Source organism: Plectropomus leopardus, chromosome 16 (genome assembly GCF_026936395.1).
Source record: "Plectropomus leopardus strain MGB_pleo_1.0 chromosome 16, ASM2693639v1, whole genome shotgun sequence".
NCBI lineage: Eukaryota > Metazoa > Chordata > Actinopteri > Perciformes > Serranidae > Plectropomus > Plectropomus leopardus.
Window position 1 is genome coordinate 13,358,530 of NC_142191.1, and position 16,245 is coordinate 13,374,774.

The 16,245-nt window shown below is 39.9% G+C and overlaps 1 protein-coding gene and 1 long non-coding RNA gene across 2 annotated transcripts in view; one reads left to right on the plus strand and one right to left on the minus strand.

Moving 5' to 3' along the window:
* Positions 1–992: 992 nt before the first annotated feature.
* mettl24 (methyltransferase like 24) overlaps positions 993–16,245 on the minus strand; it is a 54,018-nt gene continuing 38,765 nt past the window's right edge. The window contains exons 4-5 of the mRNA XM_042503321.2: positions 11,783–12,008; positions 993–3,504 (exon numbers count right to left, since the gene is read on the minus strand). Of these exons, the coding sequence (XP_042359255.2) occupies positions 3,187–3,504; positions 11,783–12,008 (544 nt within the window). The 3' untranslated portion in view covers positions 993–3,186. The remainder of the gene's footprint in view (positions 3,505–11,782; positions 12,009–16,245) is intronic.
* Positions 11,898–16,245, plus strand: part of LOC148186848 (uncharacterized) — a 51,589-nt gene continuing 47,241 nt past the window's right edge. The window contains exon 1 of the long non-coding RNA XR_015779154.1: positions 11,898–12,037. This is a non-coding gene — a long non-coding RNA (uncharacterized LOC148186848). The remainder of the gene's footprint in view (positions 12,038–16,245) is intronic.

Below are 16,245 nucleotides of genomic sequence, written 5' to 3' on the forward strand. Positions count from 1 at the left end.
AGCTGTGGGCAGGGACATGTTTTCGGGTTGTCCATCGTTCTCGTGAACACGATATCTCAAGAATGCCTTAAGAGAATTTTTTTTCAAATTTGGCACACACATCATCTTGGACTAATTGATTAGATTTAGTGGTCGAAGGTCAAGGTCACCGAGACCTCTTCTGTCTCAGTCTTGTAAACACAATATCACAACAACATATTGGGGGATTTATTTCAAATTTAGCACAAACGTTCACTTAAACTTAGAGATGAACCGAGTAGATTTTGGTGGTCAATGCATCCGTCTAATTTTGCATGAATCCAATATCTTAACATCTTGTTGCAATTTTCTTAAAATTTTGCCCATATGTGCTCTTGGATTCAATAATGAAGTGATAAGATTTTTGGTGGTCAAAGATCAAAGTCATTTTTTCCATGCATCAGCTTTCACAATATCTCAAGAACACATTGAGGGAATTTCCTCAGATTATTCACAAATGTCCACTCTGAGTCAACAATGAACTGATTAGAATTTTTATAGTCAAAGGTCACTGTGACCATCGCGTCTGTCTCATTCTCGTCAATGTAATATCTCAAGACTTCCTTCAGGGGATTTATCTCAAATCTGGCCAAAAACATTCACTTGAACATATATACAAATTGTACACAAATGTCTAATATGATATATTGATGAACTGATGGCATTTCATATCAAAAAGGTCAGCTTCATAATGTTCTGCAAAAACACGTTTCTAGCCATTACTCATATCAGAAAGTAAAACATTTTGTCAGATTGTTCTGAATTGGTGACACTAATCTCAGCTGGCCTCCCTGAATCTGTGCTGGTTGTATTGATCGTCTGTGCTGGCGGGAGAAGATGTGTGTTAAGCATCCACATTTTCACAGATATTGATGTCAGCTGTAGGTGCAACTTGACTGGTTTATGGAGGCATAGAACTGTGAGGTGGCAGTTCTAGTTTCATCTATAATATGACAAAACCACAACAAGAAATCTACTTTTTTTTCCCTTTCTTTATTGAACTGCATCAAAACATTTGACAAATTACATTAATTGGATCATTTTTAAATGTGGATTATTATTTTGTGAGGTTGTCAGCCCAGTATTATGCTTTGAGATGAAGTTTGTTGGTGAAGTTCTGGTGCAGCAGAGATACTGGAACGAGGCCAATTGAACACCAGAAGAAAACAGATGGAGGAAAAGAACTGACAGTTACACAAAATGCCTCTTTGTGTGGATCTCAATTGTTGTTTTCTATTATAACCCAGGAAACTGCAATATGGAAAAAAAGATAATTGGAGTTCATCTTTTCTTTTTGTCTTTTTCCCACGCACTCGCCCACACGTCCTCATTCAAATATCCAACAAGCACGCTGAAAAAATCTGGAGACACCACTGTGGGGTTCTTCACATTATTGTTGTGTTTTATGTTCTAGATAAAATCGTATAAGGGTTCAACTGCAGGGAGGCGTTCGTTCGTCCAGACATCTTCTGCCCCCGGAGCAGATCCCATCTCTCTTCCTTTATCACCCCTATTCCACCGGTCATTCTTTCAGTTGAGGCAGCTCCAACTGCCTCGCACGAATAATCACTTACTGTCAATGAGGCAGGATCTTTCATCTGTCCTCCCCCTTTAATGTCATGTATCCATTTCCTTCAATTCATATTCTATTTAGAGGAGCAGTGTGTAAGATTTAGGGGGGATTTAGTGGCATTTAGCAGTGAGGACTGCAGATTGCAAACATCTGAAACTCTTCCCGGTTAGAATTCCTTTAGTGTTCATTATTCAGGGAAATTTCAGTCTGGAGCCGAAATATCCACAGATGTCTCCTCTTCTCCAAAACAAATGGACCAAGTGATTGAAACCAGTAAACACTGCATGAAGTGGTTTTATGTTACGAAACTGTGTTTCTCTGACACAGTTCAGCACATCAAAGACGGGTCGCCAGCCCAGCACCTTCTAATGAGTACACACATAACCAGTGTGTAGGATATAAAGCCATATATTGGCAGAAATGGAAGATAATACAAGCATGTTTTCTTTATTGTATAATCATCTGAAAATAAGAATTATCCTTATTTTGTTACCTTGAAATGAGCAAATTTCATTTACATAGGGAGTTTTGTTTCTGAAGTCCACCATGTTGCATTGCCATGTTCTTACAGTAGCCCAGAACGGACAAATTACACACTGGCAGAGTTTTCATGTTGGCCACTATAGTTAGCAGCTCCTTTGTGATGAGAGTGTTAGAAAAACACTGATTTTAATGTAAAGCTGCTTTGTTCAGTGTTTTTACTGGTTTAAATCACTAGTTTTTTTGTCTTGGAGAGAAAGACACCTCTGCAGATAATTCGGCCCCATTAAAAGCCTCTTTAACAATGACCACTGAAGTACTTGTCTGTGCACGATGAGCCATTCCCTATGTAGATATTGACAGCTCATTTGAGCCAGCGTTTCCCAAACCTCTCCTTGAATACCACTTGTCTTTAAATCTCCCTGCTGCGACACAGCTGATTCATATGATCAACTCATTGTGAAGCAGCTTGATGACAGGCTGATCATATATTTCAGTTGTGCTGCGACAGGAAGAGATCCACAACATGCAGGACTAGTAGTATACGAGATGTTTGAGAAATGCTGCTCTAAGGAAATAAAAATACTACACTTAATTATACACTGAAGAAAACATTATATCTGTTCACTTTCTGCCAGTATATCCCCGTAAATCCTGCACACTGGACCTTTAAGAAATTTGTGCTGTGGGCCTCTACAGACTATTGTAATCTGTAAAGGTTGTCTAATAGCTGGCCAGCTGTGAGCCAAGCTCTGATAGGACCACGATGACAGGGGTGTCTGTGACTCAGAGGCTGACCTGCAGCCAACAACACCACCACTATGAGGTAGAACACAGACTGCCTCTGGAGGCGAATTACTCTGCCCCTCTACACGGCTGAGGTCATTACAGGCCAGGAGAGGCAGGGCAGGAGGATAAGTAGGAGCAGGGATTTCTGCTTTGCAAAAAGGTCAGGCTAGATAAGAGCCGTCTCTGGTGGTGCAGCTGTTCTCTAGCAAGAATATGTGCTCTGACTTAAATCTCCGTATTACACAAACTTGTACATTTCCATTCAGAAGCTGTTCTGGCTGAGATAACACCTCTTTTTTCGGTTCAGTCGCTCAGTTTGGCTTTTCTCAATGCTTCCACTCTGTGTTCACCCAGCTCAGAGTGTACGCACTGCTGGCGTTGAGGATATTCTTATGCAGAAAGATGTGGGGTTTGGCCGGGTCGCTGTGGACGTGGAAGAGGCGGAAGTTTGCGTGCTCAAGCTCCTTGAGTAGGCTGAACCAGTAGCGCACCACGGACGGGTCGTCACCGCCCACCTCAAATCCCGCCCAGTGCAGGTGAAGCTCCAGCAACAGCTGACCCACTGAGTCGAGAACTCCTTCCAGGACCAAATTCTCCAAAATCTTCCACTCTGCGCTCTCCATATCCGCCTTCAAAACATCCACCTACAACAGGCAAAAAAACCACTTTTTTTTTCTTTAGGTAATAGTAAATGAGTTATATTATAACACTGGAATGACGCTAAACTGTGTGGAATTATTGAACGCGAAAGCTATTAAAAGATGAAAAGGAGAAAGTGAGGCTTGGCCTTTGTTGTAGCTTTAGCGATTTCGATGATGGATTCAGCCAGAGAGCGGCCTGACAAGGCTTGCTGTGATTGAGCGGAGAGGAAATGCTTCATAAAAATGAATGTTAATAGCACCCCGAGGTCATATTCATGTGAGGAGACTCATGCAAGCCCAAAGTTTAATGCACATCCTCAGGATCTTGGGATTCCTCTTAATTCTACTGGATTGCTAAAGATGTCCATTGTCTGACCTTTATATCTTTAAAACTCTTGTTCGGAGACAGTGCTTTTATTCCTTCTAGGCTGTTTCAGTTAGCATTTTCTCAGCAAGTACATCATGTAGTCACTAAATTAGCAGCGATAAGACCTGAGGAGAGATTTAGATTACAAGATTTATCAGAAAGAGGCCCGAGGTACTGTCGTGTCAAGGATTATTACATTAAAGATAATATGAGATACTAGCGGAAGGAAACTCATAGTTCCTTGTGTCTTTTTTTAATTGTGGGAAATGTTCACATATCTCCAGCTTAACTGAGAACATCATCTGACAGCACAGCTATTTAAGTAGCCATGAAATTCCTCTCCAACTGATGCCTTTGGTGACGCTACAGAATTCCCAGCACTCATTAGTGGGACTGAACAAGTCTCAAAAACTCTCAAAAAACAGCTTTCTGTGGAGAACATGTCCAAATGTTGTCCTCTATCCTCCCTGCGGGCCCCAAAACTCCCACAAGCAGAGATATGTTCCTTAATTGGACAGAAACCTCCTAATGGAAAATGATATGGCATCATCAAGAGGTGATGTATTTGCGTCGTCTCAGAGGAAGGATGTGTTTCTGTATGCGTTTGTTGTGTTTGTGTGCATGTGTCAGGACTGGATGCTATTTAGAGCAGCTCATATAGCCTCACTCTCTGACCTTTTTGTTGTCAGTGGACTTAACATAAATTGCCTTTCTGCCTCAGTGGTCCCTGCTCCAATGCTGCCAATATCAACTGTCACTGCAGGAGAAGTTACAAGCCCTGGCAAGACTCCCGTGTGGTGTGAGTAAAGTCCATATGGTGTTAGAGCTGTGGAAAGATGACTTGTGCTACAGTGCAGCGCTAGTCACGCTCAGTGGTCTTTAACTATGCTGAAAGACAGTAGGTGATAACAATTCCCTTTTGGTTTGAGAGCAAAGTAAGATGTCTTTTGTCAAAAACTGCAGATGTCTGATTGACGTTAATGGATCGTTTCACTGGATCAGTGTTAGTTTGACATTTTGGCTGCGTTTGAGGTCGGAGCTGGGAATGACATCAAACCATAGTTGACTGCGTTGCAGTGCAATATTTCGTTAGACTAAGATTTTATAAACTTGCTGACAATGCCAGTTCTAGCCAGATTAGCCATGGTTAGCAATACAAGTTAATACCAATGCATTGTGCTGTATTTTCTGCATAAAAAAACCATAGAGGTAGAAGTTGTACTGTTTCTACAGTTGTTTTAAATAAGAAAGAAGTATTAATGAACAGTACTACTGTTATTGCGTGGAACAGCCATCCCAGCTAGCAATTTTTGGCTCTAAAAACATTCTGAGAATGGTGCAATGGAACCAATGCAATGTTTTAGTAACGTTTTTATTGTCAAGTTTTCTTTTAGTTCCCAGAATGTTAAAATTTGAGTAACATTCTCGATAAATATTTTTTGCAACATGTGTGAATGTTTTCTAAAACAACAGACAATGATCTGTCATCTCAAAATCGCCAAACATCCTCAGAATGATGAAGTTCAAACATTACGTCTTAGTTAGCATTTAACCTTACAGAGACATTATTCAAAATGATAAACATCCTCAAAACCTTGTTTGAACATTAGATTAAGATGCTTTCTTTAACCCTCAGGTCCTCCTTTAAAAAAATCACTTTTGTCCTCTTAAGACCCTTTTAGGTCACTGTATCATATTTAAAACATTATTGCAACTTGTAGGTAACGTTAGCTAATATTGTGGGAGCATTCCCTGCCAGCCGGGATATCGGATTTTGAGTTTCAGGGTTGGCTCAAGACTAGGATAGTGGATTAAGGATTTTCCAGGTATCCAGGCTGACTTTAGCCTTGACTCAGCTGCATGAAAGTAGAGGCACATAAGTTACCATGGAGATTTATCCTGCTCCAGACCAGGCTAACAGCCAGGCTTGTTTACTCCTGGTGCCTGATTTCTTTAGTCAGCTGTCACTCTGATCAGAATTTTTCTCTTTGTTTTCAACGTCCACATTTTACTTTTTTGCACATTATATGCTTTACCTGCTCATACATCTCAGTGAGAAGCAGCTGTTCACATGCTGAAAACTCTGCTGCATGCTTTTTCTCCACCTCTGCATCAGGACGATCTGAGATGACACGTGTGGTCTACTCACCACAGCTGTGGACGCGCATTTATCCAGAGTACTTTCACCTGGTTTGACATAGGTGCACCCTCTCATCCTGGTTTGGCGAACGTGCAACAGACATAACACCAAGGGCTGAGTGGAAGTGAAGGAGGGCACGTGCAACAGCTTTTGGAGCACACCCTAAATCATCACTGTGGAAATGTTTTGTTTTTGGAGAAACTGCGTGTCAACAGATGGCGTACGTCATATGTAAACAAAAGCCATGCTGAGGAAACACAATGTACCTGCCGGGCCACTTCACTGACTTCTTGCTGCTCTGTTTCATCAATGTTGACTGAAAAAATGTGCCTGTAAGACTGAAAATCATCCGTGCTGTTCTGTCGGGAGGTGCAGGGACTTAAACCAGTGGTGAGTAAGACAAAGCATAAATAATAGTGAAGTGGTTTAGTTATGAGTAGAGGAAAAGTCTGCTAGCAGTTAAGCTAATTTCAGCAATGTAAAATGCCCTAGGCTTATGCTAAAAACATTAGCATACTGTATATGTGGGGGAAATGTGACCTACATAAGACTGTTATTTTATGATCCTTGACAGTTAATATTGAGATTTATACATTCGTGAAAAGATCTTGTTACTCCACATTTGAGGTTGTTGGGATAAGTTTGTCTTCAAGTCAGATAGCCCTGAATTTTTAGGCATAAGATCGTTTGAATTAAAATGAAAACATTTTTTTCCAGAAAGGAAATTAACCAGTTTTAATTATTTCCAATTATGTATGTGTTGTTTTTATCTTTTCTGGCTAAAAGCAAAGAAAGGGGTGGCAGCTTCTCCTGTAACCGACTGTGTTAAATGAGCAGATAATATCGGCCCCTATCCCTTGGCCCCTAAATCAAATCGAAATCGTATTGTGGTAGCCTTTGTAATATCTACAAAAATCGTATCGTTGTCCAAAGTATCGATATAATATTGTATCGTAATGAAACCAGTGATTTACACCCTTAACGCTTAACATATTATAATTTGCTTGATTCATCTACACATAACAACAAAATGTAACAATGATATTTTGCCTTTTTATGGGAGGTTATGTGCTGGGTTACTTCTTGCCTGAGAACAGTTGCCAAGGCAACAGGGCAACCTGCCCCAAGCCAAGAAATATAGGCTGTTCACATTGCATTAGCCCTGGGCTTTAAGTTGACCCTGGTCTAATTTAGCCCCTTTTCACACATTGATAACCAAAGGTTAATCCCAAACCCAGGGCTTTTACACTGCTCTTCTGCTCGCCCTGGGTTAAATGTCAGTTTGAGCATGTTACTCATGTTAACAACAAGTGCTATTGTTTACTTAGCCTCGTTACACTGGCAACTTTTAGCCCAAGGTAAAGTCCATTTTCAGTAGATAACCCCGCAAACTACTCCGCTCCAGAGCAGGGTCAGCAAGCTCTAGGCTAAAGTTGGGGTTAGCCTGCTTGGAAAGTGCCAGGATCAAGCAGATGGAAACTAGCCGATCCTCATAAACCCCTATGTTTAAATGCCCATGAATGCAGAAATATATATGTTTAGCCTACAGACTTGTACAAAAAATACCTTTGGTTACTATAGATAATTAATTTATATAATTTCCACATTCATGATGACTTTATGCTGAAAATGCACTGAGCAGCAGTGAAGTATGGCCTGTGTGACAGTGTTTACGCAAAGTTCACCATCCTCTGGCTCCAGCTGCATATTAATTAGAGGGATTTTACTTATTTATGAAAAAAGCATTTGATGACATACAGACAAGTTTCTCAAACAATAAGATTTAATGAACAACATTGAATTGTCTTTGGTTTAAGCTCTGTTGAAAGAATTTTGAACTGTGAAAGAAAATCCTTTAAACCACTTTATAAAGAGCTTTAATTTCCAACTATATTATTATGCAGTCCAATATTAAAATCTAACTGCAAAAAGACATCTTGCACTGTAATTGTCTGTAACTGTAACTCATGTTGAATTCAAAAACACAAACCAAATTGTATTTTTACAACAATAGAGCTGATCAGCCCTGCTGTATTGCCTCTGTAGAATAGTTTGTGTAAAACGTCTGTGCTCCACATAAATTTCTGCCCTCGTACTGCTGACAAATGAATGTCAGATTGCTGCAAACAGGCTTTATACCCAATAGGCAAATATTTCCTCTCCTCCAAGTGACTCGCGCAGTATGTGATCAAAATACACATGGTAATTATTTCATTAAAGCATCCTCAGGATTAGGCAGCACATTGGGACAAATTTTAATTTAGAGACGCTTTTGATGAAAAGTTGTCTGAATCTTTGTAAACAAACAACTTTGCAGATTTGAGAAAATTATTTTAAATAGGAGTTTACACTTTGGCTTGTTAATTGGCCTAAAAATGTGTTTATTTCATGGTGGGTAAATCTGAGCTATTAATGAGACTCTTATTTAAAGTCTCCTTTAGTTCCACACAATTGGTCATGTCACAGTAATTCAAATGTTTTTGCTTGTAAACCAGAGAGCCAAACACCACAGCCTCTCTGACCTTTATTATTTATTAAATGTTTTGTGTGCTTTATTTAGTAAGCTTGCCACAAGAGAGCAGATCGCAATTAAAGATATTTAATTACACATCTGAGAGGTTTGCTGATTCTGTGCATTTGGGAACACTTTAACAACTGCTTTGGCATCAGGGCAGAGCCTCCCAAAGGCATCCTGATGAAGACACACAATAGGAGCTGTCTTAATATTCAGTCTTATTTTTCCAAATAGCTTATGAGATACTTGTGCTCACTTACAGTTTAGGTTGAGCAATATCGATTAAATTTTATATCCATATCGTGATACAAGACTAGATATCATCTTAGAGTTTGGATATCTATAAGTTATAGTTATAGAGTTATATATATATATATATATATATATATATATATATACACACACACACACACACACACACACATATATATATACTTAGATATATATATATATATATATATATATATATATATATATATATACACACATACACACACACACACACACATATATATTTACTTAGATATATATATATATATATATATATATATATATATATATTTTTTTATTTTTTTTCTGTCCACTACTTCTGTGGACAGTAATGACAATTGCAAAATCACTCACTCACCGCAAGATTAGGCTCCTTTGCTGCGGATAGCTATAGTGTCGGACCTGGGGAAGCAAACAGCAGAGTTCTCCTCCTGCTTTTGTTGTGCAATGATCAACACACTTCCTTTTGTGCTGTAAATAGATCCTTCTTTTTTCATGGGAGATATCCAGAGGCAGGAAGAATTGCATAATGAAAGATAGGCTGATAACAAATCAGTTTTAACACAGTTTTCTCATTGTTCTATGGCCATTACATTGTGCAATCAACATTAAATTCAATTAAATTAAATATTTGAACAAAAAAGTTTTCTCTGGAGGCTTTAAATAGCAGGAAAATACTGCGCTACTAAGTTTAGACCAGGTTTTCTTTGGTCAATGGTGCAATTGTTTTCTTCTATAGCAATGCGCCTGATCACACCTCATTTTAAGACCTACGCGCTACGCTGTGCTGCGTTGTGCTGCTTTGCGCCGAGTATAAGATGGGGTCCTTAGTTTGGTTTGTTGGGATCCAATCGTCCATCAGTTTGAAATAATTGGTTACATCAAAGAGGCAGACATAAGGGTCTTCTATTTAGAAATCCAAAGGTCTATGTGGGGTTACCACAGCAACATGTATGCCTTGCTGAAAATGAAACGGTTGTGAGATGGATGTGCTGTACATTGTGGTTGCCTTCTGCACCTTGTAATTTGGCTGTACCTCATTTAATTAAGAATGGTAGTACCGCTGGACAGTACTTACACTGCTATATTGTCCCAATTACCAGCATGATCAATGGTCCAGTATGCCGTTTCTTTCTGTAAATGCGATGTGACATTCTGCTAGTAACATTTGTCCCAGAGGTGACAGTATCTGCTATCTCAGCTGGTCACCAGAGCTCCATAAATGTCTCATCTGCGTAGTTTTTAACAAACACAGATAAGAAATGCTGCACAAATGCATATTTTGACCTCTCCGAGTGACTGTGTTTCTTCACTGCTGCTTTTGCTGTCACAGAGGCCTTTGAGAAGAAACTGTTCTGCTGTTTGGTCCTCTGGCACACTATGTGCTCGCATTAAAACCTCATTACTAGGATGTGTGCATGGCTTTGCATGTAAAACAGGTGGATACTGTCATCTATGAAATGGTTTAGTGTAAAAACCCACCCTCATGAACGCACACACACGCACCAATGGTTATTTGTCCATATCTTGTCACACACAGAACATCTTAATGTCTTTCCAAGTCCCTTGTATGAGCCAGTTTGCTTTGCTTTTGGCTTCATAAAAGCAATTACCAACTCAGCTTATACTAGCTGAGGCAACAAATGATTGAGCAGCATGACAACCATCATTTAAAGGGACAATTCAACCAATTAAAGAACAAAAACTAAAATATTTTCCTCTTACCTGTTGTGCTATTTGTCAGTCTAGACTGTTTTGGTGTGAGATGCAGAGTGTTGAAGACATCAGCTTTAGAGATGTCTGCCTTCTCTCTAAAATAATGGAACTAGATGGCAATTGGCTTGTGGTGCTCAGAGCAGCAAAACAAAACATTTAAAAAAATTCAACAGCATTGTCTCTTTCCAGTAATCATGACCCAGTTATTTAAGATAATTCACAGGTCTTGTTGTGAGCAGTTTCATCTAGGAACTATTTTCTGTCTACCAAACTACATCCGCCAACCAAATCACCTTACAGAGAAGGGAGAAAAATCTAAGTTAATTTTTTGGGCTCAAATAAGAATAAAAAGTTGAAAGCCCTCCTAGCAGTCCCTTAGTAGCCAATTGAACAAAGTAGCACCAAATTTTTAAATCCTAGTTACTTAACAGTAGTGAGGCTAAAATATAATGTTCGTCCTGTAAGTTGCGTCAGACAAAAGACATAGATTTAGATAAAAAGGATTTATTCCAAGGGGAAAAGTAATGTGTTCTGCTAATTTCTTTGCAGAGTGTCTCTTAGATAAGGTGATTTAAAACACCATGGCCTGAAGTTGGTGTCAATGGAAACTCTTGGAGGCCCACAATGGAAGTACTTCTTTATCTGGGTAGCAAGAATGTGTTCATTTTTGTCTTTTAGATTTTGATGTTTTTTATGGTATCTAGTTGTTTAGACTTTAATTGCTCTGTCTTATGTCTTCATGTATCTGTACCCTCTAGAGCTGTTTTGTTTTCATTGCTACAAGAAGAGAGAACAGCTTGGATTGGATTACCTATGTAAAGGAAGCTTGGCTTCTTTGACCTTGAATTATCATTCAGCCTGTTCCAGAACAGGCATGTTCACCGGATCTATAACTGTGTTTATTAGTATGCATGCTATCGGTGGGCTTGGTGTGTGTATGATTGATCTTGTATGCAGATCCTTATCTGATGAGGTGGAACACAATCCCTGGGGGGCTTTGAAGAGGTTATATTCAGCATGATAATACTAAACAAAATTATATATGGGTATTTATCCACCTGGAGTCTGAGACAGACAACAGAGGAATGAATCATGATGAGCTGTGTTATGTTTGGGTGCACAGGAGGGAGCCTGTGTTTTCATGCATGCAGCATATGAGTGAATCCTCTTCCTGAGACAGAAATATCACTTTCATATTTTCAAGGTGATTTTTTTTAATGGCAGAATCCTTAACAGCTGTTGTATATGATCTCACTTACGTTCTACCTCTTACCTGTCTGTGTCCAAAGTCATTAAGGATGGTGGCCAGTTTCTTGGTGTTGGCATACTGACGCTGGGCAACGATGGCTGGGTTAGGATCCCTCCAGTCTACAGAGAGCCGATGGAGCCACATTTCAGCCTGCTGTAGGTGAGGCTGCTTCAGACTTGGATCAAAGCAGTGGACCTCACATCCCGCATTCGCCAGAGAACGCTCAAGGGACCGATCATCAGCACCCAACCTGCAGCCCACACAGCATAAGGCAATACGGTATGATACTTTCAACACTTATTTGGTACAAGCCAAGATATGTAGAGTGTTAGAAACTGTACCAAAAGGAAACAGTGAGTGTGTGTCTCAATATGTAATCTTGTTGACTTATACTTTGAGCCTGTTGGCACCTGGTATGTCCTGGGGACTCACATTACATGTGGACAGCTTTAAGTACAGGTGTGAATGCACTCAATGTGTCCTCAAAAAGTCTTGACATCTAAACACTTTGACCACATTTGGAGGTGGTCTGGGTCGCATATGGCTACATTATTTCAGCAGTGTCTATGCTAATGTGTCCTGGGCTATAGTAAACAAACACCTGCTCAGCTGACATCCTTGCTTATTAGACTCCCTGCTAGATAAGAAAACGTTCTGTTGCGGCCGTTACACAGGTTAGACGCGGTGCTGAAGGACCGTTGCCAGAGCGTTTCTCCTCCTGGTGAACAGTCATTTTAAATAGTCTGCCCATTTAGCAGAGCAGCAGCTGTTAAACAGTCCCAACTAACTAAAACTGCCAACAAAACAGCTTGACTCTGTCGTTAAACGACTCTCACCAACTCTCCCCTGCGTTAAACTAACACTCCTGCAGGTGCGCTAGCTCGTCTCATGATAAACAGAGAGAGGTGAGGGGCTAAGCGAATCAATACTCCGCTTGCGTCTCTACAATGAAATAAGATTTTATCCATCATAAAAAAATAGGGAATCAATTTGTGGTGATCAGTGTTGATATTGTAGTGGGCCGCTACAAATAAATAAATATATGGTAAATGCTGCACTACAAAATTGGCGCTGAATTTTCCGTCTAGCATGATAAACTTTTGTTGTTTAAAAACATCAACTCATTTGTTTTTTTATGCAAACAGAAGTGATTTAGGAGTTCATTTTTATATAGAGTGGGGAAGTAAGATCCCACTCTAAGTGGACACTCAAAACGCATGTCAAAAAGCGTTTTGTCAGATGTGAAGAGACAAATTTTGATCAAACAATCACTGATTTAAATCCAAATCTTGCATTGTTTTGATCATAGCTTCTGCAGACAAAATTATTGTACACTTGTTTGTCTTATACACGTTTAACATTTCAAAACTTTCGGATTTCTTTTTTTTAATAGACATGACTAAGAGTCTAAAGTCATGCTAGTGAATAAAAGCCTGTTAAAAGCAGAAGCTTTAAGTTTTGAGCTTAAAACTAAAACTAGTATGGCAACATGTTTGCAATGGCAAAGCTAAAATTCTGTGCTGTGTCAGGACCTGATAATCATATATTGAAATGAGCCGATAATACCAAGCCTTAGACAGAGAGGGATGGATGTATGTATTAATGTAGCTTTTTTTACTTAAATACATTTTTACCATATTGCTATAAGACATTGCAACAACCACTAATGAGATCTGCTGCCTTTTACTGTACGAGAGTGGGTCAAATTTCATGGGAAATCTAATGAACGGCTTGTTAAGTCAAAGATAGAGCCTACAGTTTCCTGTCATGCTATCACTTGATAGCACTAAGGCCAAATGCTTTCGAGCACAAAACAGGAAAACTGATTCCTGTTTCATTTCAATAAAATCTGAGCTAAAACTTTAAGACCAATATATTGTTATACTTTATGTTCAAGAGAAAAAGTTTGATCAGAGACCCAAAAACATTTGTTATATAAAGCAACAGGGTTTAAGATGCACACACATAGTCTTAATGTTGAGAAACATCAGCACAAATGATCACAAATGTCGATGGAGTAGGCTACCCCAGCAGTGGGAGAGATGTGTGAAATATGCATTAAAGAGCAGTGATCTTCACCTGCACGCCACATCACAATGAACTGCTGTGCCCACTCAGAGACAGAGAGGCACCGAGGTGCACAGTCTGCTCTGCTGAACCTGTCGTACATGAGATTCAGCCGACAACAGGCTGTTGAAACAACAGATGCAAGAGAAGAAGTGGTTTAGCTTGTAACAAATGTTTTAATATTTAAAAATGTAGAATTTTTCACAGTGAAAATTTGAGTTTTTACTGGGCTTGGGCCTAAAACTGCTGCTGTGGTTTGGACTTGGGTCGTGTTTGGGCAGAGACTACGCAGGACCATGTATAATCGGCCTGATTTTTTGGGCCCGATCAATCAAAGCTCGAGACAGGCACATTTCCCTGTATTTCTGTCTCTTTCAGGCATCTCCCTCACTTTTCCCAATCCTTTTCTCACTGCTGTTCTCTCTTCATCCCACCCCTCCCTTCTCTAATTCTGCAATTTTCTCCTTTCTTTCATTCTCAGTCACTATCTCCGCATTCCCCAGTGTCTAGTTTGAGCTGCAGCTGTATTCTGTAATTGCGGCAGAGGGAGTACATTTCACAGTACACATCTTTTACAGATGAGGCACCACGTCTCTCTGAATGCAAACCCACTGGCAGGGGAGACGAGAGACGAGAATATGGGAGAGATTGAGATGCAACTAGACGTCTCTTTTTACCGCACTAAATATTTCAAATGCTTCATTGAGAGATTCCCATTCTCTGGTGGGGTGTTTTGGCCAGGAATCATTGCAGCGACACTTTAGACGACAGGGATCAGGGATTACTCACGGAGCAGCAGGAGGGAGGTAGGATTCAAAGTGCATCAGAGGCGCTTCTGGATGACAGCGCTGATAAAGGAGGGTCTCTGCAAGCTGTAATATCCTCTCTCAGGAGACTACAGAGTGCAGGAGAGGTAACACTGTTGACTAGGATGTCACGGCAACCAGATGTGAAGATGTGTGCGTGTGATGGGTCACAAATACCCATTGGGTTGCTTTAAGTGTGCCTGTCCTGGCACTGAACTATTATGTCAACAACATGACTGGATGCTGTGAACCTCAGAGGCAAGGTGGTTAACAAATGCTGTGTAGGCTGGGAAACTATCTGCTATCTGTTAGTGTGGTTCGCTTTCAAATTCTCCTTTCTCCCATGGTGCTCTCAAAATGTTTCTATCTCTCCATCTCAGCCGTCACTCTTTTTTGTGTCTGTACCATGCTTCTATTTTTCCTCCTTCATCACATGTTGCAGCTCGTTAACAGGTGCATGATTAATGACTGATGTGCTTTAGCCTATATAAGCGCTCCAACTGAGCAACTGCTACATGGCCGACAGTCTGCAGGAAAATTTGTCATGAGTGAACCTCTTTCAGATTCAAGGAATCCAAGTCTTTCTGCAACCTGGTGTCAATCCCAACTTGTAAGAAACCGATGAACAGAGGCAGGGCGATGGTATGTTTTGACACTTGTGCAACTATCTAAGTATACAGGGCGAGTAAGTCTGCATAGGGCAGTTGGGATGGTATGTGGATGGGTCAAACACACTCCAGACTTTCATCCAAGGGTCCACTGTCTGTGTCCTTTGTGAAACTTAAGGAGTTTAACCAAGTCAAAATGTTTCCTGGTTACCAAAGTCATCCTAAAACATAAATTGTGTCCACATTTAGGCTACTGTTCTGGACACTTTTTGAGCCATTTAGATGGTATTGGTTTTTGTTAAAGTGTGTATTTGCATTTCCTAGTTCCTCTAGTGCTACCTTGGAGGAACCACAATACATTTTGTGCTCACTTAAAGATGGAGGTGCACTCTAAGCTAAGTTAAACAGCATAGCCTTGTCTTCAGTCAAATATACACCTACAGCTAGCTCAGTTACTGAAAGAAAATTAAATTTAACACTTAAGACAATAACATCCTCCCTCATTGAACAGAAACTTGAAAATGTGACAAAAATAATCATTAATTAAAGCAGCCACAATTCAAAAAAGATCATTATTTCCTAATTTTGCTCAGGAGGGCTCTTCAGCCAAAGTGAATAAAGGGGCCACAACTGGACCCACTTTTGCCAGTGGCTTTAATGGTACATTTCACCCCCCAAAAAAAAGGAAAAAATTCCTCTTACCTGTAGTGCTATTTATCCATCTAGATTTTTTTGGTTTTAGTAGCCACAACAGCAACATCTCTTTCCAGAAATCATGACCCGCTTACTTAACAAACTACACCACTACACCTGCCAAAAATGGGGATGGATGAGTGACTGTATAAGTTTTAATGTCCGCTTTGACTGGCCAGAAATTTGACCATTTTTTTCTTTTTTTTAATGACAATGGATCATTCATTCTCTCAGACAATTATTGATTACTGCATCTGCACTGTTACTGCAAGAGAAGAAAAATAAAACACTGAAACCAGTATATGAGGACAAA